Here is a 25,951-nt window from a genome sequence, read left to right on the forward strand (position 1 = left end):
TACAAAAAAAAGAATATAAAATTTCAATTTTTTTCTGTTGATTACATGGTGAAATGAAATTATTTTGATATATTGGGTTAAAAATGTACACAAAATTAATTTCATTAGTATTTCTTTTTACATTTTTAAATGTGACCACTAGAAAATTTAAAATTATCCACGTGGCTAGCATTCTATTTCTGTCAGCACTGGTTTACAGACTAATGTTTAAGATATCTGGATTTGAAGTATAATTTTCTTAAACAGTATTAGCTGTAGTTTAAATTATTAGAAGCATACCTCATGTGGTAGATATCCCAATTATCCTGATTTCATCCTTATACATTATATACCTGTATCAAAATACACATGTACCCCCCAAATATGTACAACTGTTATATATCAATTATAAAAAGAAAAAAAAGTATGCTTCATGTACATTATGAGCTAACTATGTGTTGGCTTGGGAAGTTAAATCTTACAGATATGTTTGTTTCCATAGGAAAAAGTTTAGAACTTTTAGTTTTGAGACAGGGTCTCAAGTTTAGAACTTGTAAAAAGATTTCTACAATTTTAGGCAGTAAAACTAAATAAGACCGTTAACAGTCATTCATTCATTTTATCCTGCGCCCATTGCTAACTACCTACTGGGTATGTCTTTTGCCTCTCTTCAGCTAATAAATTATTTATTCTGACAGATTTCTTGAATATAAACATCAGATTGTGTTCTCTTTTTCTCTTTGGCATTCCTTTCTTCAACTCTACTTTTCCTTTAAGACCTAACTCTTAACACTACTTCTCAAAAAAATGTTCTAGTATTTTCTTTTTTAACCTCTTCTCTTCCTTCCCTTCCTCTAAATTCTTAGGGTATCTCCTCTGTCTTATAAAGATAACCACTTTTTATTTTTTATTTTTAATGATATACATCCATTATTTCCTGTACTAAAACATGCTTCAAAAGAATCTTTGTACTGAGTTAGAGTCATATAACTTGGCACATGCATGTTATTTCTGTAGATCTCATTTATGTTTAAGGTATGATTAGTTTCTCTTTATTTTCACAGAGAATCTTTTTTTGTTATTGTTCTATAGACATACACAAATGAAACTATCTAAATGGAGTTGCCCTAAATTTCTTTGGCAATCACACTACTTACTATAGGGATAACCTACAGATACACTAACCAGGAAATAAGTATATAGCAATTTAAGCACTTCTAGAATGATGGGAGAAGGAAAGAGGGGGATTTCAGAAAGGAGAAAAAGTTGAAGAATAATGACTTAATTATATCGATTACATATAATTATTGGAAAGTAGACCAAATTATAGAGGAGGGAAAAAATTTAACTATCTTACTACTTAGAGACAGCCATTGTTAACCTTTTTGTGTATGTCTAACCTTTTATATTTAAAGAATATTTTATTGCAAAATGATACATGAGTGATGCTTATTATAAAAATTCAAACAATATAGAAATATTTAGAATCTCAAAGTTTTTCTTTTCCTTCCTTCCTAGTCCCCTCCTTTTGGAGAAAGTATGTATTTATATACCTACATAGTAGGTATATACATTTTTGCTGTTATTTTAATATACATGGGATTGTGTATTCAGTGATTTGGGATTTTTCTACCCAATATGCCTGTGAAATCTTTCTATATTATAGATCTCTTGCATTTTAAAAGAGACTGGATGGAGTTTTTTTGAAAATAAATAAATGCTCATATTAAAAATTCCAACTGTACAGAAAAGAGCACTAAGATGGTTCCCCAGTCTTATGCCTACACCCTGTTGTTGACTTGTTTGTATAACATTCCAGAAATTTTCTGCCTCTATAGTACCCTTTTTTCTTTCTTTCTTTTTTTTCTATTTTTTCATTTTCTTTCTTTTCTTTTTTTTTTTTTTTTTTACCACAAATGAGATCATTATATACTTTAAAAAAATATGTGAGGGATCAAACTGGAAAGTAGGGGGTTTTTTCCTATTAACGTGTTACTTAAGAACTCTCCTTATGCTTATTAATGAATATGATTTTTCATTATATGAAGTACTATAATTTACTTAGCTTCCTCTTATTGTTAGATGTTTAGATTTCTCAGTTTTTCGCTATTATGTTAAAGCTTTCTAAAAATTCATAGTTAAGTGTTTGAATTGACAGTAGTGTTCCAATCAGTTTGGAACAAAAAGGTTAAAAATTGAAAGGATAAAGAAAGATTGAATTTATTTTCAGTTTGATTCCCAATATTCAAAACTGACAGAATTCAAAGTACAGTGACTGATGTTCCTTTAAATTGCAAAATATAAATATCTAACTTAAATATACTTTTCCTTAGGTGTGTATTAATGTATAAGTTGGCCAGTTACCAAACTTTTGTTTGAGTTCTGTGATTCTATGTAAAACTTTACATTAAAAGCACTAAAAGAAGCTGATCAAGGTATCGGCTTTTTAATGTGAAATTTGTGAAATGATAGGTAATGGGTTTTTGTTTTTGTTTTTTAATTAGTGACTTTTTTGAACGAACCATTCTGTGCAACAGTCTTGTATGGAGTTGTGCTGTGACGGGTAGACCTGGACTGACATATCAGGAAGCACTTGAGTCAGAAAACAAAGCAAGACAGAATCTTCAGAGTTTTCCAGAGCCACTAATTATTCCAGTTTTATACTTGACCAACCTTACCCATCGTTCACGCTTACATGAAATTTGTGATGATATCTTTGCATATGTCAAGGATCGATATTTTGTTGAAGAAACTGTGGAAGTCATTAGGAACAATGGTGCAAGGTAAAGTACTTTTAATTTTTCCTCTTGATAAGTTTATATTCACATTGCTTAAAATTCAAAACACAGAAAGGGTGACCTAAGGAAATCTTCCCTTTTACTATGCTCCAGATATCCTGTTAACCCACAGATATCTCTAATGGTAGCTTTTTCTTATATATCTTGTATTTCTTTCCAAAGCTAATTTATACATATGCCACCACAAACATGTACATGTGTGTGTCTGTGTGTATATATCCACAAACATACATATACAATTCCTTCTCCTTTTAATGCAAAAGGTAATATATTGTACTCTAATATCCTAGCAATTACTTCATTTCTGTATAAACTAACTTCCTTCTCTTTATTTATTTATGTATTTTTTTTTTTTTTTTGAGACAGAGTCTCGCTGTATTGCCTGGGCTAGAGTGAGTGCCGTGGCGTCAGCCTAGCTCACAGCAACCTCAAACTCCTGGGCTTAAGCGATCCTACTGCCTCAGCCTCCCCAGTAGCTGGGACTACAGGCATGCGCCAACCATGCCTGGCTAATTTTTTATATATATATATATATTTTTTAGTTGGCTAGATAATTTCTTTCTATTTTTAGTAGAGACAGGGTCTCACTCTTGCTCAGGCTGGTCTCAAACCCCTGACCTCGAGCCGATCCACCCGCCTCGGCCTCCCAGAGTGCTAGGATTACAGGCGTGAGCCACCACGCCCGGCCCTTTCCTTCTCTTTAATTTATTCCCATTATACGGAAGTTCCATCTTTAAGAGTAAAAAACCTGAGATGTTAATATCTACTATGTCCTATTGTCACCTAATAGTTTAAATGTGCCTGTATTTCTTCATGGGTTTTAGTATTTTGTTTAACAAAACAAAGGCTGAGTTTTACATACTCCACTAAGTTCTCTTCTTTTTCTCTTTGTTTTTTTTACTTTTTCACACTGCTTGGAGATATAATTAACATATTATACAATTCTCCCATTTGGTACAGTGGTGTCATCATAGCTCACTGCAACCTCAATCTCCTGAGCTCAAGTGATCCTCCTGCTTCAGCCTTCCTAGTAGCCGAGGTTACAAGTGTTCACCACCACGCCCTGCTAATTTTTTTTTTCTTTCTTTCTTTTTTTTTTTTTTTAGACATGGAGTCTCACTCTGCTCAGGCTGGTCTCAAACTCCTTGCTTCAAGCAGTCCTCCCACCTGGGCCTCCCAAAGTGTTAGGATTACAGGCTTGAGCCACCGCTCCCGGCCCAGTGTTAGTTCTTTTCTTTTACCTAGGTCTTCAGGAATAGAGTAAATTTTTCATATATGAAAATGGAAAATGACATAATCTATGGCACTAAATTGAAACTTATCAGTGTTTTCTTGAAGTCTTAAGCATTTGTGATTGGCTAGTCACTGATATTTATCATAATAAAACTTTATTTGCATTAAAACTTCTTATAGCCTCTTGACTTTTGGGGCAAGTGACTATGTTTTCTTGATGTGCTCTTCCCCCTCATTGTTGACCTGAATGGACTTTTTTTTTCTGAATTTTAAATTTTAGCAGTCAAAAGTTAATTATGTCCTTTATTATTTTGGAGAATCATGAGTTAATATGTAACTTTAGAATAATGTCTTAACAAATTAACATAATCCATGTTAGTTGTTACTTGTTACTCTACTTGAATCTTAAAAGCCAAGCAGTGTTTATAATAAGATCTAAACTTGTTAGTATTTGATTTTGGCAAGTGATTGAAGTTCTTTTAAAAATTATGGAAGCAACAAATAATAAAAATTGAAGAATTTTTTTTGTACGTCCAATGACATTTAGAAAAAATTATATCTTTTAGAAACATTAACGATACAAGCAAAAAGTGGGAGATTAATATGCCATCAGTAATCCCACCAAGAAAATACCTTTTAAAAAAGAATCATGTTGTAAATACTGTTTTAGAATATATTTAGTGGTTTGTACTTTTGGTGGTATACTTAGAAAATAGGTTTTCATGTTTTGATCTAAATCCCCAAAAGGAATAATATGGCCACGTTTGGAGATCATGACAATTTTTTTCTCCTTATATCTGTTGTTTTTATTTGGCTTGTGCCAAAAATGTTTTACAATTTACAAATCACTGTGATACATAAGCCTTTTTAAATTAAATTTTTTTAAGAAGCCTCTTCCCAGAAGATACGTAAACCTTTAACGTCAAGAATATAGTTTACATCTAGAAATGTAGTAGTGCAGTGTTTTCTTTGTAGCCTTTTTTTGTTGTACCTTGAAAATGGACTTCAGTTGTAGCTGTTAGTAACAGGAGTAAACTGGAGTACATTGTAGAAAGGGGAAATCTGGAAATAACAATTTTATTGAAATTCATCAGGAAACATACCTTTTCCTGTTGAAGAAGGCTTTAAATGGTGAAATAAAGCAATGGGTGTTTTTCTGAATTTTAAAGGCTTAATTTCTTCTTCTGTTTTTTTCCAGAACATGGCTCATGGGTGTATTAATTTTTTAATATATATTGGCCATTCTTAATCTGTGATCATGCCCAAAGTTTTCCCCCCTTAAATACATTCTGGGTGTGTTCTATTAAAATAATATGTGAAACTCTTATTTTAAGACACTTATAGTTAAGCACAGAATGGGGTTAATCCAAAAAGTGCTTGTAAGAACATGAGAATATGAATTCTGTAGTAGTTTTCAGGTAAAAACTAAGGATGGTTATAGTTCCTAGATCTGCTCTTTTAAATCCTCTTTTCCCAAGATGACTGAGATTACAGGCTACCACAGGGTTGGAGTTTTTTGGGAGGGTGCAGGTTATGGACCTTGAGACTAGAGACTGAAAACAGCATGAGTTAAGATTTATATGTATATTTTACTAACACATCCTTAAGGATGACGTCTTTTACCGTTATTTTGTTTGTCTTTTCTAACTTGCTGTGAGCAGTACTGAAAAGGGAGTAATAGATAAGGTAAAAATAATAAAAACAAAATACTAAGAGATAGCATGTGAAAAAGGAGGTTAATTTGGGATGATGAAGTATAGGAAACTAATGATTTAAAAAGGGTCAGGTAGGCCAGGCGCGGTGGCTCGCGCCTGTAATCCTAGCACTCTAGCACTCTGGGAGGCCGAAGCGGGCGGATCGTTTGAGCCCAGGAGTTTGAGACCAGCCTGAGCAAGAGCGAGACCCCGTCTCTACTAAAATAGAAAGAAATTATATGGACAACTAAAAATATATATAGAAAAAATTAGCCAGGCATGGTGGCGCATGCCTGTAGTCCCAGCTACTCGGGAGGCTGAGGCAAGAGGATTGCTTGAGCCCAGGAGTTTGAGGTTGCTGTGAGCTGGGCTGACGCCATGGCACTCTAGCCCAGGCAACAGAGTGAGACTCTGTCTCAAAAAAAAAAAAAAAAAAATTAAAAATAAAAATAAAAAGGGTCAGGTAGTAGTAAATAGGAAAGGGGACTCAAGAGGCCAGTGATAATTCATTAAGTTTTTAACCTAAGTAATTAAAACTTTTTTCAACTCAAAGCAGAAAATCACCAGGAAAAATATTTAGAAGTAATTAAAAATATCCTTCCTTTAGGACTAAGTAGTTCTGTTATTTGCTTTTCTGTGGATCTTATAAATCAACCACACTGCCCTATGAGGTGTGAAATAATAACATGATCTACTTTAAAGGGACATACCTATATATGCCAGTCTTGCTTCTCTACAATAATCATATATTTGTGTGCCTTTGCCAGACACTGATTTAGGTGCTATGCATATAACCGTGAACAGCTCCCCCACTCACCAAGCCAAACACACTTGGTGCTTTTCAAATGTGCCAGACATGATTCCTGTCTCAGGGCCTTTGCACTTACTCTTCTCTTTGCCTGGAATTCTTTTCCCCAGCTATGACCATGCTGAGTTCTCTTACTTCTTCATGTCTTCCCTCTATATCAACTCTCTCATTGAAGCCTTCTGTCCATCCTATCTAAAATTCAGCATTTCCTTGCCCTAACATTTTAAAAAATTTTATATAAAAAATTTTATTAAATTGTGGCAAAATACACCTAACATAAAATTAGCCTTGACCATTTTTAAGAATACAGTTCAGTTCTAGCCCCAACACTTTATATCTCCCTTTCATGCTTTTTCCCCCTTGGTACTATCTAACATATATTTTCCTTCCTGTTTTGTTTATTGCTGGTCTCGTCCACCAAAAATGTAAGCTCCATGAGCTTAGGAATTTTTGTTCATTACTGTATCCCCAGCACTTAAAATGGCACATAGTAGGTGACCATAGTAGTTATTTGTTAAATGAATAGTGGGCAATGGTGATGAGAGAAGCAAACAAGTGGTAAAGAGATCAGCTGACTACTTGGCTGAGGCAGGGAAAGAAAACCCGCACAGTTGATTCTTTACCTTCCCCATCCTGATTATCACAGCTTGGCTGCCAGATGCTCAGACATTTGTTCTCTGCTACTTCCTCAGAGCCTACAGGAGAAGTAAGAGGATGGATGGCCTTGTGAAAATAACACTAAGCTGGAAGTTAGGCCTATTAATTCTTAAATACCTACTAGATGCTTTGTGTATATATCATATCAGTAGGTAGGAGGCCGGAACTTACTGTCTCCATTTACAGATGACAAAGCAGAGATCCAAAGAAGTTAAGTGATTTTTTTTTTTTTTGGTAATTTTCAACATATATTTATTGATCTCCTACTAAATACTTGGACTATTCTAGACACTGGAGATACAGCAGTGAACAAAACAAAGTCCTGGAGCTTTCATTTCTGTCTTACAAGTAGTAAGTTATAGAATTTAGAATTTAAAATCAGGTAGGGCTGATTTACAAAATCATTTCTTTCACTGTCTCCTTGGTTTTAGGTTCTGCTGTTTATGCTTGGCTGTATAGCTGTGAACAAATAATTTAAACTCCGAGCTTCAGTACTTTTTCATCTATTAAATGGACCCCTGCCTTATAGTGTTGCCTCACAAGATGAAATGACATAATGAATCTGTTTTTTAAGCTGTTTTATAAATATTGCCATTTCATGTAGATATCTTATTAATATTTGAATGGCTTGATTGGGGGCCATGAAGTTTCGTTTCTTTTCTTTTCTTTCTTTTTTTTTTTTTTTTGAGAGATGCCAGTAGTGATGTGGGAGCGCCAGTAGCTACCTATACCACTATAACTTGGAATCAGATTTCTCTACTGAAACTGAAAGGAAACCCCAGTTAACAATTTCAATATCTTAAAAAAAGACTTTTTTTTTTTTTTTTTAAAGAGACAGGGTCTTGCTCTGTCCCACAGGCTGGAGTTCACTCTAGCAGTGAACTCCTGGGCTCAAGTGATCTTCCCACCTCAGCCTCCCAAGTAGCTAGGACTACATACAGCTCACACTGCCATGCCTGGCTAATTTAAAAATTTTTTTATAGAGATGAGCTCTTGCTACGTTGCTGAGGCTGGTCTTGAACTCCTGGCCTCAAGCCATCCTCCTACCTTGGCCTCCCAAAGTGATGGGATTATAAGCGTGAGCCACCACACCCAGCCCCATAATTTCAAGGCATATAAGTTTCAGTTAACTTTTTCATTTTCTTTTTAACAAGCCTGATAATCATTGTTTAATGAAGGGTTGGGAGGATGATGAACTAGAACTCAAATGTGTGCTTGACTCACCCATTTTTTCTCCCCTTCCCTGGAACTGGAGAATTAAATCAGGAAAAAGGAGGTGGAAATCATACAAGTAAACATTCTGGACTCATTATGTTGAGTCATCATTCAATCCAAAGACAAAATTAAAGTTTGAGAGAGTCTGAGAATTGAGTCAATATAATAGTTCATTTGGTAATTTTCTTTTTAATTAAAGTGAGCTTTGAGCAACCTGTTTTCAGACAATTTACAAGCATCTCTTTTTAAATAAGAATTGGCATGTTGCTGTATTCTTTGAAGTAGATTTTTAAAACAGCTAATTTATGGATAGGTAACTGCTTTTCTGCAAAATTTCCACCTCTAACCTCTTCCACTTCACCGTTACTACCATTCTTTGTGTCTGGAAGAAATCCTCAAATATCTGAAATGCAGATATCTTCAGAGTCTGTGAAGGTCTACATTTTACAGCCATAATAATGGCTATGGAATATGTATTGATTCCATCTGGGAGAGAGATGAATGTGTGCAAGAAGAGAAAAGATAGTTGCTATAGAGAAGTGGGAGAGCTTCTGAAATTTAGCCTACTTGGAGGGTCATCCCTACCTTTTTTTTTTTCTTCCATTAAAAAAATTTTTTTTTCTTTCTTTCTTTTTTTTTTTTTTTTAAGTAACTAGACTCAAGTCCTAAGCACTACCCTTTAAGGAACCGCTAATAATGCTAATGGTATGCAATCTCCTATTTAGCTAATGTACAGACTACTTAACAGTTCCAGTTCTTTGGAACATACTGCAGACCTAAAAGTAGGCTGAAAACCTAAGACTGGATAGGAAAGTAACTTCTCAGTGTCCTTCTATGTGCTTTACTTCTGATTAGACTGTAAAAGCTACTGAAGAGCATTTTGACCTAAGTCTTTCTTTTTTTTTTAATCCACTGCCAGCTAGAAACTGTTGACCTAAGTCTTATACTAAAATTAAAACATAGTGTTGTCTACTCAGAATGCTGAGGCGGAGAGGCTTGCATGAGCCCAGGAGTTCGAGCCTGTAGTGCACTATGATCATGCCTGTGAATAACCTCTGTGCTCCAGCCTAGGCAACATAGCGAGACCCCGTCTCTAAAAATAAATACATGTATACATACATTAGTGTTATTCTGTCCCAAGTTATTTGGGATTCCTTTTGAACTATTTTTTAGTCATAGGGATAGCTTTTGTCAGTTTGTACACACAGATTTGTTAGTGACTACCACACACAGTAAGGCTATGAGGGATACAAAAATGAATAAAAGTCTTGTCCTGTGTAGAAACTCATACTTTAAAGGAGCTAAGAAAGACTTATGAATAACTAAAATAGGTACTATAAAAGAGGCACAGTTAAGATGCTCTAAGGAGCGGAAAGAGTTCATAGCAGATTTGAAGCAACAGGTAGCATAATGCACCTCTAAAAGTGAGTATACTGACAGCAGCAAGAAATGGTACCTAATATTAATAGCAAAGGAGGAGTTGGAATAAACATCAGTCACAAAAGTATACTGGCCTGGGTCAGTGTAAAACTTGGTGGCATTAGAAGACATTGCAGAACTGAAAGTACACTAACATTTATGCTAGGCAGTGGGCAAGATGCTGTCATTTCAATCCTCAGGGTCATGATGGGTTAAATAGAATTTTCAAACATGTTTTTTTGTTTGTTTGTTTGTTTTTTGGAAACAAGGTCTTGCTCTGTGTCCTGTGCTAGAGTGCAATGGTGCAATCAGAGCTCACCACAAACTCAATATCCTGGGCTCAAGTGATCCTACTGCCTTCTAAGTAGCTAGGACTACAGGCGAGTGCCACCACAGCCAGCTAATTTTTTTTTTTTTTTTTTTGTAGAGACAGGGTCTCGCTATGTTGCCCAGGCTGGTTTCGAACTTCTGGCCTCAAGTGATCCTCCAGCCTCAGCCTCCCAAAGTGCTGGGATTACAGGTGTGAGCCATTGCGCCCGGCCCAAATATGTTATATGGACTACTTATCAAGAGTAAAATTTGGTTTTTCAAAACCTGTTAACTAAAAGTTTAAATCCATAACTTTAGATTTTTAAAATCTGTTTTATTCCTATTAAAGTAAAAGATTCATTTATATCAGAGAAAAACACAAAAGGTGAAGCCATAGAATCCATTTTCCAAATGCTCTGTTCCTAGATAACCGCTGCCAAAAATTTAGTGCATAGTTCTTCTTTTTTTTTGTTTCTATACTGCACTTAAAAAAATAGCAAGCAACATTTTCATTTAATGATGGTTTGGATGTCTTCTCATGTCAGAACGCATAAATATGTGCCATTTCTAATTGGTTTTTTGTGAACTGGTTAAACTATTGGTTCCTAAAAAGCTTACTTGGAATATTGCCTTTTTCTAAGGATGGATAAAGTTATTCTTTGCTTTTGCTAGCCTGGTGTGAGTTCTCTCTTTGCATATAATAAACTGCATTTTCTTTCAAATATGATGTCTAACCTTGATTGACAGATTTTTTTCCCAATGTAGGTTAAATCATTAAAATGGCAGAATGGGATTTGCACCAAAGAGTTTCATTTATAGCTAGGTTTTCCTAAATATTATACTTATACTATTTGGATTTAAAATTTATGAAATGTTACCTAGTCAAGAAACATAAGAGACTACAGTTCAATATTGTTTTAAGAACTGCATTGTAAAATAAAAATTGTGGAATTCATTTTAATGTTATAAACTAATGTCAATTAAGGCATCAAGTGGTGACCAACCAACTAGAGCTCTCTTAACTATTCAACTACTGAAATATATTTCCTATGGACCTTCTATGTTGCATTGGTAGAATGCTTTAAGCAATTTAGACTGATGAAGGAAAAGAGAAAATTAGCACAAAAACCTTTAATACAGAGTGTAGGCACTTAGTATATATTAGAATTGGAAATGAAACAATGGACTTTATCTTTGGACTCTTTTTTATATTGCTAGCCTAAATGCAGTGATGTTAATGAATCATAATTAGTTAAAATATATTAATATTGGGGACAAAAGGGAAATAAATCAAGAAGGTGAACATAAAAGATATGGTGAGAAACAAATACAGTTATTTTGATTTAAACACATACATACTTAGATACCAATGACTGGGTCCAGGTAGGATTAATCAAGTAGAAGGTTTTTGTTTTTTGGTTTTTTTTGAGACAGAGTCTCGCTTTGTTGCCTGGGCTAGAGTGAGTGCTGTGGCATCCGCCTAGCTCACAGCAACCTCAAACTCCTGGGCTTAAGCGATCCTACTGCCTCAGCCTCCCAGGTAGCTGGGACTACAGGCATGTGCCACCATGCCCGGCTAATTAATAGAAGTTTTTAGAAAAGAGTTGACTAGCAATTTAGAGGAATAAGACATAAATCAGTTAGAAAGGATTATAGGAAGGAGATGTCTTATTAGGCTCAAAGATAGTATAGAATTTTTAGGAACACAAAGAAAAGTCATTCCTTTTCAGAAAGAAGGCTTTCATTTGGTCAACTTCTACACTATTGACATTTTTTTTTTTTTTTTTGAACAGAGTCTCACTTTGTTGCCCGGGCTAGAGTGAGTGCCATGGCTTCAACCTAGCTCAAAGCAACCTCAAGCTCCTGGGCTTAAGTGATCCTACTGCCTCAGCCTCCCGAGTAGCTGGGACTACAGGCATGTGCCACCATGCCCAGCTAATTTTTCCTATATATGTATTTTTAGTTGTCCAGATAATTTATTTCTATTTTTTTAGTAAAGACGGGGTCTCGCTCGGGCTGGTCTCAAACTCCTGACCTCGAGCGATCCACCTGCCTCGGCCTCCCAGAGGGCTTACACTATTGACTTTTAAAGTCAAAATTTCTAATTCCAGGCCAAGGAAAATCCTAACTAAGCAACATCCCAAAATTGAAAAGTCTTTAGTTCCTGATGACCCTAATGTATTGATGACACAATTTTTAATTTTTTTTTTTTTTTAAAAGGAGGCTATTTGGAATTGCTCTTCTTTCTTTGGAATTCTAAGTTAGAGTGGAACCATTTTCTTTAGGTATATATTGTTGGGTTTGCTATGGGTAGCAGAGATTCAAGATTGATGACCTATTAATAATTTGCTCTAGGATGTCATTGCAAGTTGAACACTTAAGATTTAGAACCCTTATTTACTTGCATAATAATATAAATTGGGAGATCATTCCTGGGAAACCCTTTTTATACCCTAAAAATCCTTAAATAATCATGAAAAAAATGAAAATTAAAAATGATTCCATTTCTAAATAAGTTTAATTCAAATAACATGTAAAGCTATGTAGTAAATTTTTCTGCTTGGACTCAACTGCTTCACAAAATAGTTCGTTAAAGTTTAGACTGATCATAAAAACTTATTTTCTTCAGTGTTCTAAGGGCATTCAAATTGTAGTAGCTATTCGGGGCATCTGTCTAATAATGTCTCTTGAGAAAGTCTTTGGTAAATGCTGGAAGTGGGAGTTAGTTTCTTTCACAATTTCTTTATTGATCCTTTGCCCTAATGCCAAATGCAGTCAGCTTAGTCTGCAGCAGGAGTTAGATCATTACTGTCGAGGTCTTATTTATAGTAAGAAAGATAATAAAAATGGAGAGTGGCAAGTAAATTGAGGTCCACCTCTTTTCTAATATGGAAAGACATTCAATGTTTGCTTCCCTTTGTGTCTCTGATTGATTACCAGAAGGGTAGAGAAGTAGAATAGCAGTAATTCAGAAGTTCTTAGTTCTTGTGATGGCAAGAGAATATTATAGACTCATTCCCCAAAAGAAGGGAGACTGTATAGCTGCTTCTGACCTGAAATCCCTGTTGGGAATAAAAGAATTTCATATCTACATGGTTTATTACACCATTTCAGGTCTGAGGAATTAGAGGATCTTCTGAATAAAATCATCTCTTCTCCGTCTTTTTCTGCCTCCATCGTAGTCTGTTCCAGTTGGCCAATATAAGATGACAGTTTTTAATGAACAACTTTGCTCATAGATACTTGGAATTATTCTGAGAACAACATAAAATCATCATTTGTTTCCGATACTGCCTTGGAGGCCTGTAGTATTGCATGCAAGGGAAATTAATTTGACCTGTGGTTCTGAATTACTGTTTTAAAAGTGGAGTTATCTTTCTTTCTTAGACAAATTCAGAGGCCATCCAAAGGTGAAAGTTAAAGGAGAACTAAGAAATAACATCAACTAAAGTAATTTTCAGTAAAAGGAAAAGAGAATGGTAAAAGTATGAAAAAACACAAAACTACACATCCCTAAGGGCTAGGCAAAAATCCCTTGTTTAAATTAAAAACACATGCTGTGAATAATCTAAGCAGGGGTTGGAACATTTTTTTTAAAAAAGTAAAGGTCCACGTAGTAAATAATACCGGCTTTGTGGTCTGTATGGGTTTTATCACAACTACCCAACTTTGCTATTGTGGTGCAAAAACAGCCATAGACAATATATAAATAAATGAGCATGGTGTATTCCAATAACACCTTATTAAGGAACACTAAAATTTGAATTTCTTTCTTTTTTTTTTCAGACAGAGTCCCGCTTTGTTGCCCAGGCTAGAGTGGGTGCCGTGGCATCAGCCTAGCTCACATCAACCTCAAACTCCTGGGCTTAAGTGATCCTACTGCCTCAGCCTCCAGGGTAGCTGGGACTAGAGGCATGCGCCACCATGCCCGGCTAATTTTTTCTATATATATTTTAGTTGGCCAGATAATTTCTTTCTATTTTTAGTAGAGACGGGGTCTCACTCTTGCTCAGGCTGGTCTCGAACTCCTGACCTTGAGCGATCTACCCGCCTCGTCCTCCCAGAGTGCTAGGATTACAGGCGTGAGCCACCACGCCCAGCCTTGAATTTCTTAGTATTTTTACACATCACAAAATATTCCTCTGATTTTTATTTTGAACCATTTAAAAATGTTTATACCATATGAATTTTAGGATTTTTTTTTTGCTATTTTTTAAAAAATGATATTGGAATTTTGATAGGGATTGAATTGTATCTGTAGGTTGCTTTGCATAATATGAGCATTTTGACAATATGCTTTTGATCCATGAACATGGGATACCTTTCCATTTATTTGTGTCTTCAATTTCTTTCATCAGTATTTTATAGTTTTCAGCATACAGGTCTTTCACCTCCTTGGTTAAATGTATTCCTAAGTATTTTGGGTTTTTTTGTAGCTATTACAAATGAGATTGTTCTCTTGATTTCTTTTTTGAATAATGAATAATAAATGTTTAAACCATTCTTAGCTTGCAGGCCATACAAAAACAGGTGATGAGTTGGATTTGGCCCATGAGCCATAGTGTACTGTCTTCTGGTACAGAGTAAAGGGTTAATTAAATAAGGGTTGTAGAATAAAACCACCAGAGGTCCCCTTTTTACCTATAACCTCTGAGTATGCTATGTAAAGGTGGCTTGGTATGGTGGAAAGAGCCTTTGGAGCTGAACTGATTTACTATTAGTTTACTATTTACTAATAGTTTTGGGAATCTTTCCGAATCTGTAAAACTGGGATAATGTCTATATTCACATGGTGGTTCTAGTAGTTAGCTTTTGCTGTATAACAAACCATCCCCAAAAGTTAGTGGCCTAAATCACTAAACATCATTCTTAACGATTCTGTGTTTGGCTAGAACATTCTTATGGTCTGGGTTGACCTGGCTAGGACTCGATTGTCTAGGTCCTAGGCCTTACTCACATGTCTGGAGTCTCAGACTGGGATGGCTAGAGTCTATTTCCATGTGACCTATCATTCTTCATGAGGTTAGCCCAGACTTGTTCCCAGGATGGTAGAAAGGTTCCCAGCAGCAAGAGAGGGCAAGCCCCAATGTGCAAGCACAGTAATAAGCCTCAGCATGCTCTGTTAGTGTTCCATTGGCCAAATTAAGTCACATGAGTAAATCCAGAGTTAATATGGGAAGAGATCAGAGAGGTGTGATTCAATTCAATAATTGTAACAGTCTGCCACCGTGGTTAATATTTGTTAAGAGCCCAGCATAGTGCCTGGCAGATAAAGCACTCAATAATTGTTAGGTCCTTCCTACACTTGTCAGAGACAAGTGAGGAGTCTGCCAGCTGTGATGACTCATCTTTTTTCTAGCTGATCTCTAGTTTTCTTATATGATTATTACTTGTTCTTAAGAGTTTGCTATATGTCATTTTAGGGAGATGATGACAATACCAGTAAACTTTTAAGAGTTAACTAGGTACAGGCGCTGTTCTAAGCTTTTTAAATGAGCTTTTTTTCTTTTTTTCCATAAAGCCAGAGAGTGGGTACTCCTCAAATATGAACGGGCCTCAGTTCCTTGAGAGCATACATGCACTATTTCATTTAATTCCCACAATAGTGATTTGATAGGTGCTCATTGGCTCATTTTACAGTTGAGGAGCCCATACACAGAGGTTAATTAATTAAAACGTGCCCAAGGTGACAGATGGTGAAATTTTCAAGCACAGGTTGTGTCAGAACCACTGTGCTTCTGTTTGGGAGGAATAAGTGAATGTGAAAATAACACTAAAGGATAGCAGCTAAGCAGGATTAGAAGATGATAATTGAAGGCATTTATCGAACACCACTGTTTTTCACTTTACTTGAGCATTTTATAATTTTTGTCAAAGTGTGGTCAGATTAAGCTATGATCATTCACTCGTAAGAATGATTCAGGTCATACTGTTCAGTGTTTGAAAGTCAGCATCGTCTGATCATTTCCTCAAAGGTAAAAAAGCCTCAATAAACAGAAATACCCTGCTGTTTAAATTCTTAACCATTGTACTTATCAGAGGGTATCTTAATTACTTTACTTGTGTACTCTGAGATATTTAAGCTTTCTTCTTTTCAAATATTTTGCTAGGAGATGAAAGCATGCTATCTAGTGGCAACAAAAGGTGACTGCAAGCATGGGGGAAATGGGATATCATTTATTTGTTGTTTTTCTATATTTTGACTCAGTTCCTAGGGATGAAAAATGTAATTGTTTATAGCTTTTGTTCTTTGAAGGTGGTAGGGAGTATTCTGAGTTAGTACTTTAAAGTACACATAAAGGCACAAAGGATAACTTTCGATATTTATCAGTGCTATAAAGAAAATAAAATGATGGGATAGAGTCTTGAATCATAGTTTTTGCTTTAGCCGATTAAATTGATTATCTTCTCTGAAAACCATTGTGTTAGATGCAACAGGATAATCAAATATGAGTAAAGCATAGTATTAAATTGTTCCCAAGCATCATACTGGTGTATATTTGTAGTAGGAATAGAGTTTAGTACTGTTTTTTTACTCATATTTGATTATCCTGTTGCAAGGGAAGGGGAGGAGTTTCATTTGGCTAGTGATTATATCATTAACATTCAAATGGAATGAATAAAGAACACTGTAATGCCAAATAATTTAGCCCTGCATTAATACTTTGCTATGATTGACCATTAGAGTGGCTGATACTTATATTTTAGTTTTCTCTCCAAAAATATACCTGCATCTTTCTTCATCTCCTTCCAGTTAGTGAGTCAGCATATTGACTTAGTTATTATAAATATACTCTAAGAATAGTAAAAAATATTCAGGTTATTTTGTTTGAGCTACCCAAAAGCTATCTGTAAGTAGTTCTTCTAGGTAGAAAAATTTGAGATAGGAGTAATAAGTATAATTCTGTCATCTTAATTTGTTAGTTGTGTATATAGTAATTTCTTTGTAAATTATTTCAGCTTTTTTTTTTTTGCCCAAGTTGTCTGCATCAGACAGTTTTGTACACTGTATTTAAAAAAAAAAAAACCAAAAAACAGGCTCTCTCTCTTTTGCCCAAGATAGAGTACAATGGTGTCATCATAGCTCACTGCAACCTCAAACTCCTGGGTTCAAGTGATCTTCCTGCCTCAGCCCTCCTAGGTAGCTGGGACTACAGGTGTGGGCCACCATACCTGGCTAATTTCTCTTTTTTGTAAAGATGGGGTCTTGCTGTGTTGCTCAGGCTGGTCTCACACTCTTGGCCTCAAGCAGTCCTCTCACCTCAGCCTCCCAAAGTGCTAGGATTACAGGCATGCACCTCTGCGCCCAGCTGAATTTTTATTTTGAGATATAAATTAAACTGTGACTATTAAGACTACTTTGGGGGGGGAGGTTTATACCATTCCAAAATCTCATAAAAGGTTATTTCCATGTCCAGCTTGTCACTGTTACACATTTTGGCTAGCTAATGCTATGCCCTTATTCTGTGCTTGCCGCTGTTCCACAATCTTGCTTTCACTCTGAAATGTGTGTAAGTTGTGAGCACTTTAAGAAGCCTCTCACTGCCTGGGCTTAAAGCTCTGAAATACCCTTGGGTCAATGTAATGGTTCTGTTCCCTCTCACTCTAGTAATAGAGTGGAAACTTAGAAAGTATATGGGCTTCAGAGTCAGATAAAGTTTTGGCTGTACCATTACTGGTTGTGTGACTGAGAGCAAATGATTTAAATTTGACCCTGAATTGCATCTTCTAGAAAATGTGTAACTTGTAGAGTTGATTGATTTTTTTAATATATGTATATATGTTATATACTTAATATGGCACACATGAACTCTAATAATAAGGACCATCTTTTAATCATCAATCACCATCCACTACGTCCTCAAATAATAGAGCATAACTTTAATTTAGAATGTTTCTGTACTCTCAAAGACTCTCTAACTGGATCTTAATTCATGATTCTTTAACCTTTTTTTTTTTTAACACCCCAGTAATCTGTGGACTTGCTTGAACCAAGAAATGGTAGTAAGTGGATTTGGAAGACAGACCAAGTCTCTTTGGAAATCTATTAGAAAGTGTTGACATCTTGAGTAACTGAAGTTAAACTAAATACCTATTAGAGGACTAGCCTTGATTAGATCAGTAAGGAATGCTTGTTACGTGTGGTTTGGATGTGGTCAAAGTTAATAGTAGCATTGATAATAACTACTATAATGTATATGGTTAATATTTACTACATTCTAAGCAATGTCCCTATGCCATACTGATTTCTTTCTCCCTAATTCTTCTGTTGGAGAATTGTATTTCTCTCTGTTGACTTTAAATAAATTAGTCCTTAAATTATTGTAACTCTGTGGGCCCTACCATGGTCAGACTATTCCCTGTGGTGGATTGTCAGAACACTTTAGGTCCCATACGAATTGTAGCTGGGCTCAGGGTGGATTCACTTACTTTGTTTTTGTCTCATGCCCGCCAGCAGCATTATCACTACGTAGGGGCACTCACCTGGGCTGTGCCAGTGAAGACCGTCTTTTTTTCTAACTTGAAGAACCTTGTCACAGATTCCCTGAAAAGCTTCCTTTATCACTTCCTGGAAGCCTAAGTAATATTGTGATCCATGCACATGGTATCTAAGCTCTCCAAAAGTGGGTCCATTTGATTTCTTTCATATTTTTATGTAGTTCATGTCACCAAATTACAGAACCTTTTTATCAATAGGCTACATAATTACCCAACAGGTTTTGATATGACTTCCTGAAGTTGTTCCTCTTTAGAAACACTGGTTTATTTCTACCAGCCAGTGGTGAAAGTCAGCCTGCAGTTCTTTAGACACCATTTCCGTTGCTACCAACATAGGATTGGTAACTGAGCCTCTTTTCAAACTTTTCTGTTAGAACAAAAAAAATTTTTTTTCCATTATAGTAAAATAAACATTAAAATTTTACTATTTTAATGATTTTAATTGCAATTCAGTGGCATTAAGTGCATTTACAGTATACTTAATGTTATATACATTGTATATAGTGTTGTGTAACCATCACCACTATTTCCAGAACTTTTTCATCATCCCAAACAGAAACTCTGTACTAGTTAAGCAATAATCCCCATTCTGCCCTTCCTGCAGCTTCTGGTAACCTTTATTCTACTTTCTGTCTCTATGAATTTGCCCTATTCTAGATACTTCATATAAGTGGAATCATATATATATGTATATCCTTTTGTGGCTTATTTCACTGATACTGTTTTCAAGTTTCATCCATGCTGTAGCATATATCAGAATTTCATTCCTTTTTATGTCTGAATGTTCCATTGTATGTATATACCACATTTTGTTTAAGTGTCCATCTGCTCATGGACACTTTGGTTGATTCCACCTCTTGACTGTTGTAAATAACGCCACTATGAACATTGGTGTACAAGTATCTGTTTGAGTTCCTGTTTTCAATTCTTTTTTTTCCTTTTTGCGAGCAGGCAAAGTACCAAAGTTTATTAAAGCATAGTTCATTCTGGAGAAGGAACAGGTCAGCCCGTGAGTGGAGGAGATCCTGTTTTCAATTCCTTTGGGTATATACCTGGAAGTGGAACTGCTTGGTTATATGGCAGTGCTGTGTTTAACTCTTTGAAGAATTGCCAAACAGTTTTCCATGGCAACTGTACCATTTTACATTCCCACCAGCAATGCACTTTTCCAATTTCTCTACATCCTCACCAGCATTTATTGATTTCCATGTTTTTGTTTTGTTTTGTTTTTGAGAAAGAGCCTCACTGTGTTGCCCAGGCTAGAGCACAGTGGTGTCATAGCTCACTGTAACCAACCTCAAACTCCTGGGCTAAAGTGATCCTCCTGCCTCAGCCTCCTGAGTAGCTGGGACTACAGGCACATGCCACCATGCCCAGCTAATGTTTTTAGTTTTTGTAGAAACAGAGTCTTGCTATATTATCCAGGCTGGTCTCAAACTCCTGGCCTCAAGTGATCCTCCTGGCTTGGCCTCCCAAAGTGCTAGGATTACAATCGTGAGCCACTGCACCTGGCCAGTTTCTGTGTTTTTAAAATAATAGCCATCCCAGTGAGTGTGAAATTGTATCTCATTGTGGTTTTCATTTTACGTTTTTCTTATGACTGTTAATGCTGAGTATCTTTTCATGTGCTTTTTGCCATTTGTATCTTCTTTGGAGAAATGTTTATTCGAGTCTTTTGCTCATTTTTGAATTGGATTTTGTTTTGTTTTTTGGTTTTATTTTTGAGTTATAAGAGTTTTACATATGTTCTCCCATATCTTTCTGGTTGGATATTAGGGTAATGTTAGTCTTATGGAATGAGTTTGGAAGTGTTCAATTTTGTGGAAGATTTTGAGAGAATTTATATTAATTCTTTTGTAAGTGTTTGGTAGAATTCACCAATGAAGCCATCTGTTCCTGGGCTTTTCTTTGTTGGATTTTTGATTAGTGATTCAATTTCCTTACCAGTTATAGGTCTATTCAGATTTTCTATTTCTTTTTGAGTCAATTTTGGTATTTTATGTATTTCTAGGAATTTGTTCATTTCATCTAAGTTATTCAATTTTTCTGTATACAATTGTTCATGGTATTCTTATAATCTTATTTCTGTAAATCTCCAGTAATGTCCCCACTTTCACTTCTTATTTTAGTAATTTGAGTCTTCTCTTTTTTTCTCAATTCTTTTTAAAAAGCAGATTAAAAAGGACCAAGACACTGATGTTTAAATTTAATTGAATATGTGTAAGTCTCAAAGTGAGAATAAATGACTGAAAGTACAAAGATGCTTTGAGGACTTTGGGTTCAGCCACATAATCTGTCTACATTTTGTTAATTCTTAAACCTTAGGATGCTGTGGAACCAGTTGCTTTTTCTTTTATTTGAGTGTGGTGCAAAGTTCTAGAAAGAAATCCATGGTCCTGATTTTCTGGGTGCCTAACAGCAATATTAGATATTGTAGGAGATACTAAAGATATTCTAAAGGAGAGTATAAACATATGCTAAAATGTAAAACAATAAAAATAAATGCTATTATCTTGTAAAAATCTACCAGCTTCCCAAAATAAATTAGCTCTAAATAATACTGCTTTACTGGAATTTTATGATTGTTTATTTTGGCTGTAACAAAATTTATCTTGAAAAACCAGGCAAAAGAGAGGAATTCATGTTTATTGAATTGAAGGAAAGATTAAATAGGTAAGCCTGAGATGGGCAAGGTGCAACTAAGTCTGAGGAAAAACAAAAATAAGAGAACTGATTGCCTCCTGTACTCTTGCCATCTTTCCCCTCTTCTCCCTTATAGGCTTTATCTTCTCTCATTGCATATTGGCTTCCTCCATGTAGCAGGAAGTATGGCTGCTGACAGCACCAGAATTTTATATCTTATAGATTCTGATGGGACAGGGATGATTTTTACCTTCTGGATTCCAAGTTTAAAATCTTGGAAAAGATGCTCACCCTGTATCAACTAACTCTGGCTATTGTTTTGTGAGAACATAGCAGCTCTAATAGCCATGTGGAAGAGGGTAGAGTGTGGGAAGAATGAGGTTCCTAGGAGACTGGGATAGTATGCCCATAATGTATCAAAACTTGTTAATGGTATGGGATGACCAAATGAATGATACAGTGAGCGAAGTGTCTAATCTTTTTTTTTTTTTTTTTTTTGAGACAGAGTCTCGCTTTGTTGCCTGGCTAGAGTGCCGTGGTGTCAGCCTAGCTCACAACAACCTCAAACTCCTGGGCTTAAGCAATCCTACTGCCTCAGCCTCCCCAGTAGCTGGGACTACAGGCATGTGCCACCATGCCCAGCTAATTTTTTCTATATATATTTTAGTTGGCCAGATAATTTCTTTCTATTTTTAGTAGAGACGGGGGTCTTGCTCTTGCTCAGGCTGGTTTTGAACTCCTGACCTCGAGCGATCCACCCGCCTCGGCCTCCCAGAGTCCTAGGATTATAGGCGTGAGCCACCGCACCCGGCCCGAAGTGTCTAATCTTTATTTGTGATTTAGTTAGTTAGTTATTTGAGATAGAGTCTTGCTGTGTTGCTCAGACCAGAATGGAGTGGCCCCATTATAGCTCACTGTAGCCTCAAACTCCTTAGCTCAAATGATCCTCCTGCCTCAGCCCCCCTAATAGCTGGGACTACAGGCACATGTAACCACACGCGCTAGTTTTTAAATTTTTATTTGTCAAGAGAGAGTGTCCCTATGTTGCCCAGGCTGGTTTCAAACTCTTGGCTTCAAGTGATCCTCCCAACTCATCCTCCCAAAGTGCTGGGATTATAGGCATGAGCCACCACGCTTGGCCCAAAGTGTCTGTCTAATCTTGAACCACTTTTTCTCAGAGAATAATGATTTATCCCATTGGTAGATATTTTGTGCTTAGCAGAGTCATAGTTAATAAAACCTCCCCCAGGATTGCATAAGAGTTGTAGAGGTGCTATAGATGTAATTCCAGCAATGTTTTCTCTATTTTTTAAATTTACTTCCTATTATATCTTTTAAAAAAATTTTTTTTTCTTTCTTTCTCTTTTTAATTTGTCCTTTTTCAGGTCCAGGATTCAGTCCAATATATCTTGCAACTCTTTTTTTAGAGCAACTTTATTAAGACATATTTCATGTATCATAAAAGTCACCCATTTAAAATGTACAGTTCAGTAGTTTTTAGTATATTCCTAGAGTTGTACAGTGCTCATCACAATCTAATTTTAGAACATTTTTAACACCCCAGAAAGAAACCTTTGCCCATTAGCAGTCACTGCACATTGCCCATTGCCCATTGCCCCTGCGCACTGACAATTGGCACAGTAGAAATGGGATTAAGGGCTATTTTAATTGTGGTTGAATGGGCCTAAAATTGCAGCCCGTAAAATCCAGATAGAGTTTGCAGAGTAAAGGAAGCCAGAATAGGGGTAATAGAGTCAGTGAATAGGAAGCTTTCCAAAGGTCAGAAATCACAACAAAAGTTATGGTAAGAATAACAAGGTTATGGTCTGGAGAATTTGGGAATTTAAAATATTGGATGCTTTGAAACTCTATAAGGCCTAATCTGTATAATAACAGATTATGCCAATATAGGTAGTCCCCAGGTTAAGGTCAACCTGACTTCCAGCATTCCGTACTTATGAATGGGCTCCCAAGCCTCCCCATAAGAAAAATTTATAATTAAATAATTAAATTGATAATTCGGGAACTAGTTTCTTCAATGCATGTAAACAAACCCTCCTGGCATAAGCAGTTTGTTGGCACAGCATCCTTACACTAGTGGCTAGTCTCATTGTTTATAGCATCTCTTATGCACAGTATCACTTTTGTCTTAACTTTATTTGATTTTATGAGTCTAAATTTACCCTTATGGCCATGCCTCCAAAGCAGAAGTCCACTGCAAGTCCAGGTGAACCTGCAGTGAAGAGAAAGGTGATTATAATGGAAAAGGAAGTAGAAATAACTGGAGAAAGGCCAGATGCCATCATTCATTGGGAGAGCATTAGGCTTCAGTTGCTTAACTATGGGAACAATTAGAAAAGATAAAGTGAGAGTAATGGAACATGTGACAGGCAGTGCTCCAATGAAAGTATCAATTACAACTAAGTGGTATAGTAGACTAATTTTTGAAATGGAAACGTTATTATTATTTTTTTTTTTTTGAGACAGAGTCTCACTTTGTTGCCCGGGCTAGAGTGAGTGCCGTGGCGTCAGCCTAGCTCACAGCAACCTCAAACTCCTGGGCTTAAGTGATCCTACTGCCTCAGCCTCCCGAGTAGCTGGGACTACAGGCATGCACCACCATGCCCAGCTAATGTTTTTTTCTATATATATTTTTAGTTGTCCAGATAATTTCTTTCTATTTTTTTAATAGAGACAGGGTCTCGCTCAGGCTGGTCTCGAACTCCTGACCTCGAGCGATCCACCCGCCTCGGCCTCCCAGAGGGCTAGGATTACAGGCGTGAGCCACCGCGCCCGGCCGAAAGGTTATTATTGATTTGGTTAGAAGATCAAAATAAGTATAACATTCCCATTAGCCTAGCGTTGATACATTAGGTTAAGTGTTAATCTTTAATATTCTTTTTTGAAATTTCTCCTGTTTCGTATTTAAACTTTTTGTATGCGTTTGTTTTTATGTTCTGCTTGCTTGAATTAGAAGAACGAGCACAATAGCTTCTGTAACTTCTTTCAGTATAGGGGCATTATTATTATAGTATTACACTGTATTACCACATATGAGCCATTGTAGTATTATTATTACCATATATGCGCTGTTCATCACAGATCTGAGTTACATAGAAATCTGACCTAAAGACATTCCCAAGAACATCTCTCATCCATAACCTGGGGATTGCCTGTATTTAATTTTCTAAGCAGTTACTTTAGTTAAAAATATAATTGCTGGGCCGGGCGTGGTGGCTCACACCTGTAATCCTAGCACTCTGGGAAGCCGAGGCGGGTAGATTGTTTGAGTTCAAGAGCTGGAAACCAGCCTGAGCAAGAGTGAGACCCTGTCTCTACTAAAAAATAGAAAGAAATTAGCTGGACAACTAAAAATATATAGAAAAAAAATTAGCCGGTCATGGAGACGCATGCCTGTAGTCCCAGCTACTTGGGAGGCCGAGGCAGAAGGACTGCTTGAGCCCAGGAGTTTGAGGTTGCTGTGAGCTAGGCTGATGCCATGGCACTCCAGCCAGGGTGACAGAGCGGGACTCTGCCTCAAAAAAAAAAAAAAAAAATACACACACACATATATATATATATATATATAAAATTGCTAAGAGAAACAGACATTTTCACAATAATAGTTGGAGTCTTCAGTACCCCACTCTAATAATGAATAGAACAACCAGACAGAAAATGAGTAAGGAAATACAGGACTTGAACAATACAATAAACCAACTAGATCTAACAGATATGCAGAACACTCAACCCAACAACAGAATGCACATTTTTCATAAGTGCACATGGGATATTCTCTAGGATAGACCATATGTTAGGTCACAAATTTCTTCTCATTGAATAATTTTTTTTGCCCATGAATGGGAGCACATCTTGCTGGATTTTAAAAGATAGATTATCTGTATTAGTCAGGGTTTTCCAGAGAGATGCAACCAATAGGATATATATATGGGAGTATACAAGAGGAGATTTTTTAAGGAGAAATGGCTCATGTGATTATGGAGGCTGAGTCTTACAATAGGCTGTCTGCAAGCTGGAGAACTGGGGAGGCTGGTAATGTGGCTCAGTCGAAATTCAAAGGCCTCAGAACCAGGGAAGCTAGTGGTATAACTCTCAGTCTGAGCCTGAAGGCCTGAGAACTCAGGGGCTGCTGGTACAAGTCCCAGAGTTCAAAGGCTAGAGAAACGAGTTCTGGTGTTTTTAAGGGCAGAAGAAGAAGGGTATCCCAGCTCCAGGAAAGAGTGAATTCAGGTTTTCTCTGCCTTTTTGTTCTGTCCGGCCCTGAGCCAATTGGATGATGCCCACTCACATTTAGAGTGGATCTTTCCCCAGTCAGTCCACTGACTCACATACCAATCTCCTCCAGAATCACCCTCATAGACACACTCAGAAATAATGCTTTAGCCAGCTATCTAGGATCCCTTAATCCAGTCAACACCTAATATTAACCATCACAGTATCATAATACAGAGTATCTTCTCTGAACACAAGATGAAGTTAGCAATCATTAACAGAAAGAAAACTGGAAAATTCACAAATTTGTGGAAATTAAACAACATACTCTTAACCAATGGATCACAGAAGAAATTGCATGGGAAACTAGAAAATACTTAGAAATGAATGAAAAGAAAAACACATCATACCAAAATTTATGGGATGCAGCTAAAGCAACGCTAAGGGAGGAATTTTTATCTATC

At 36.3% G+C, this 25,951-nt stretch overlaps 1 protein-coding gene across 2 annotated transcripts in view; it reads left to right on the forward strand.

Moving 5' to 3' along the window:
• The window catches only part of BAZ1A (bromodomain adjacent to zinc finger domain 1A), a 90,919-nt gene that overhangs the window by 8,406 nt on the left and 56,562 nt on the right, over window positions 1-25,951 (forward strand). For both annotated transcript variants that reach the window (XM_045568789.1, XM_045568797.1), the window contains exon 3: window positions 2,484-2,762. In XM_045568789.1, the coding sequence (XP_045424745.1) occupies window positions 2,484-2,762 (279 nt within the window). The remainder of the gene's footprint in view (window positions 1-2,483; window positions 2,763-25,951) is intronic.

This window comes from Lemur catta, chromosome 1 (assembly GCF_020740605.2).
Source record: "Lemur catta isolate mLemCat1 chromosome 1, mLemCat1.pri, whole genome shotgun sequence".
NCBI lineage: Eukaryota > Metazoa > Chordata > Mammalia > Primates > Lemuridae > Lemur > Lemur catta.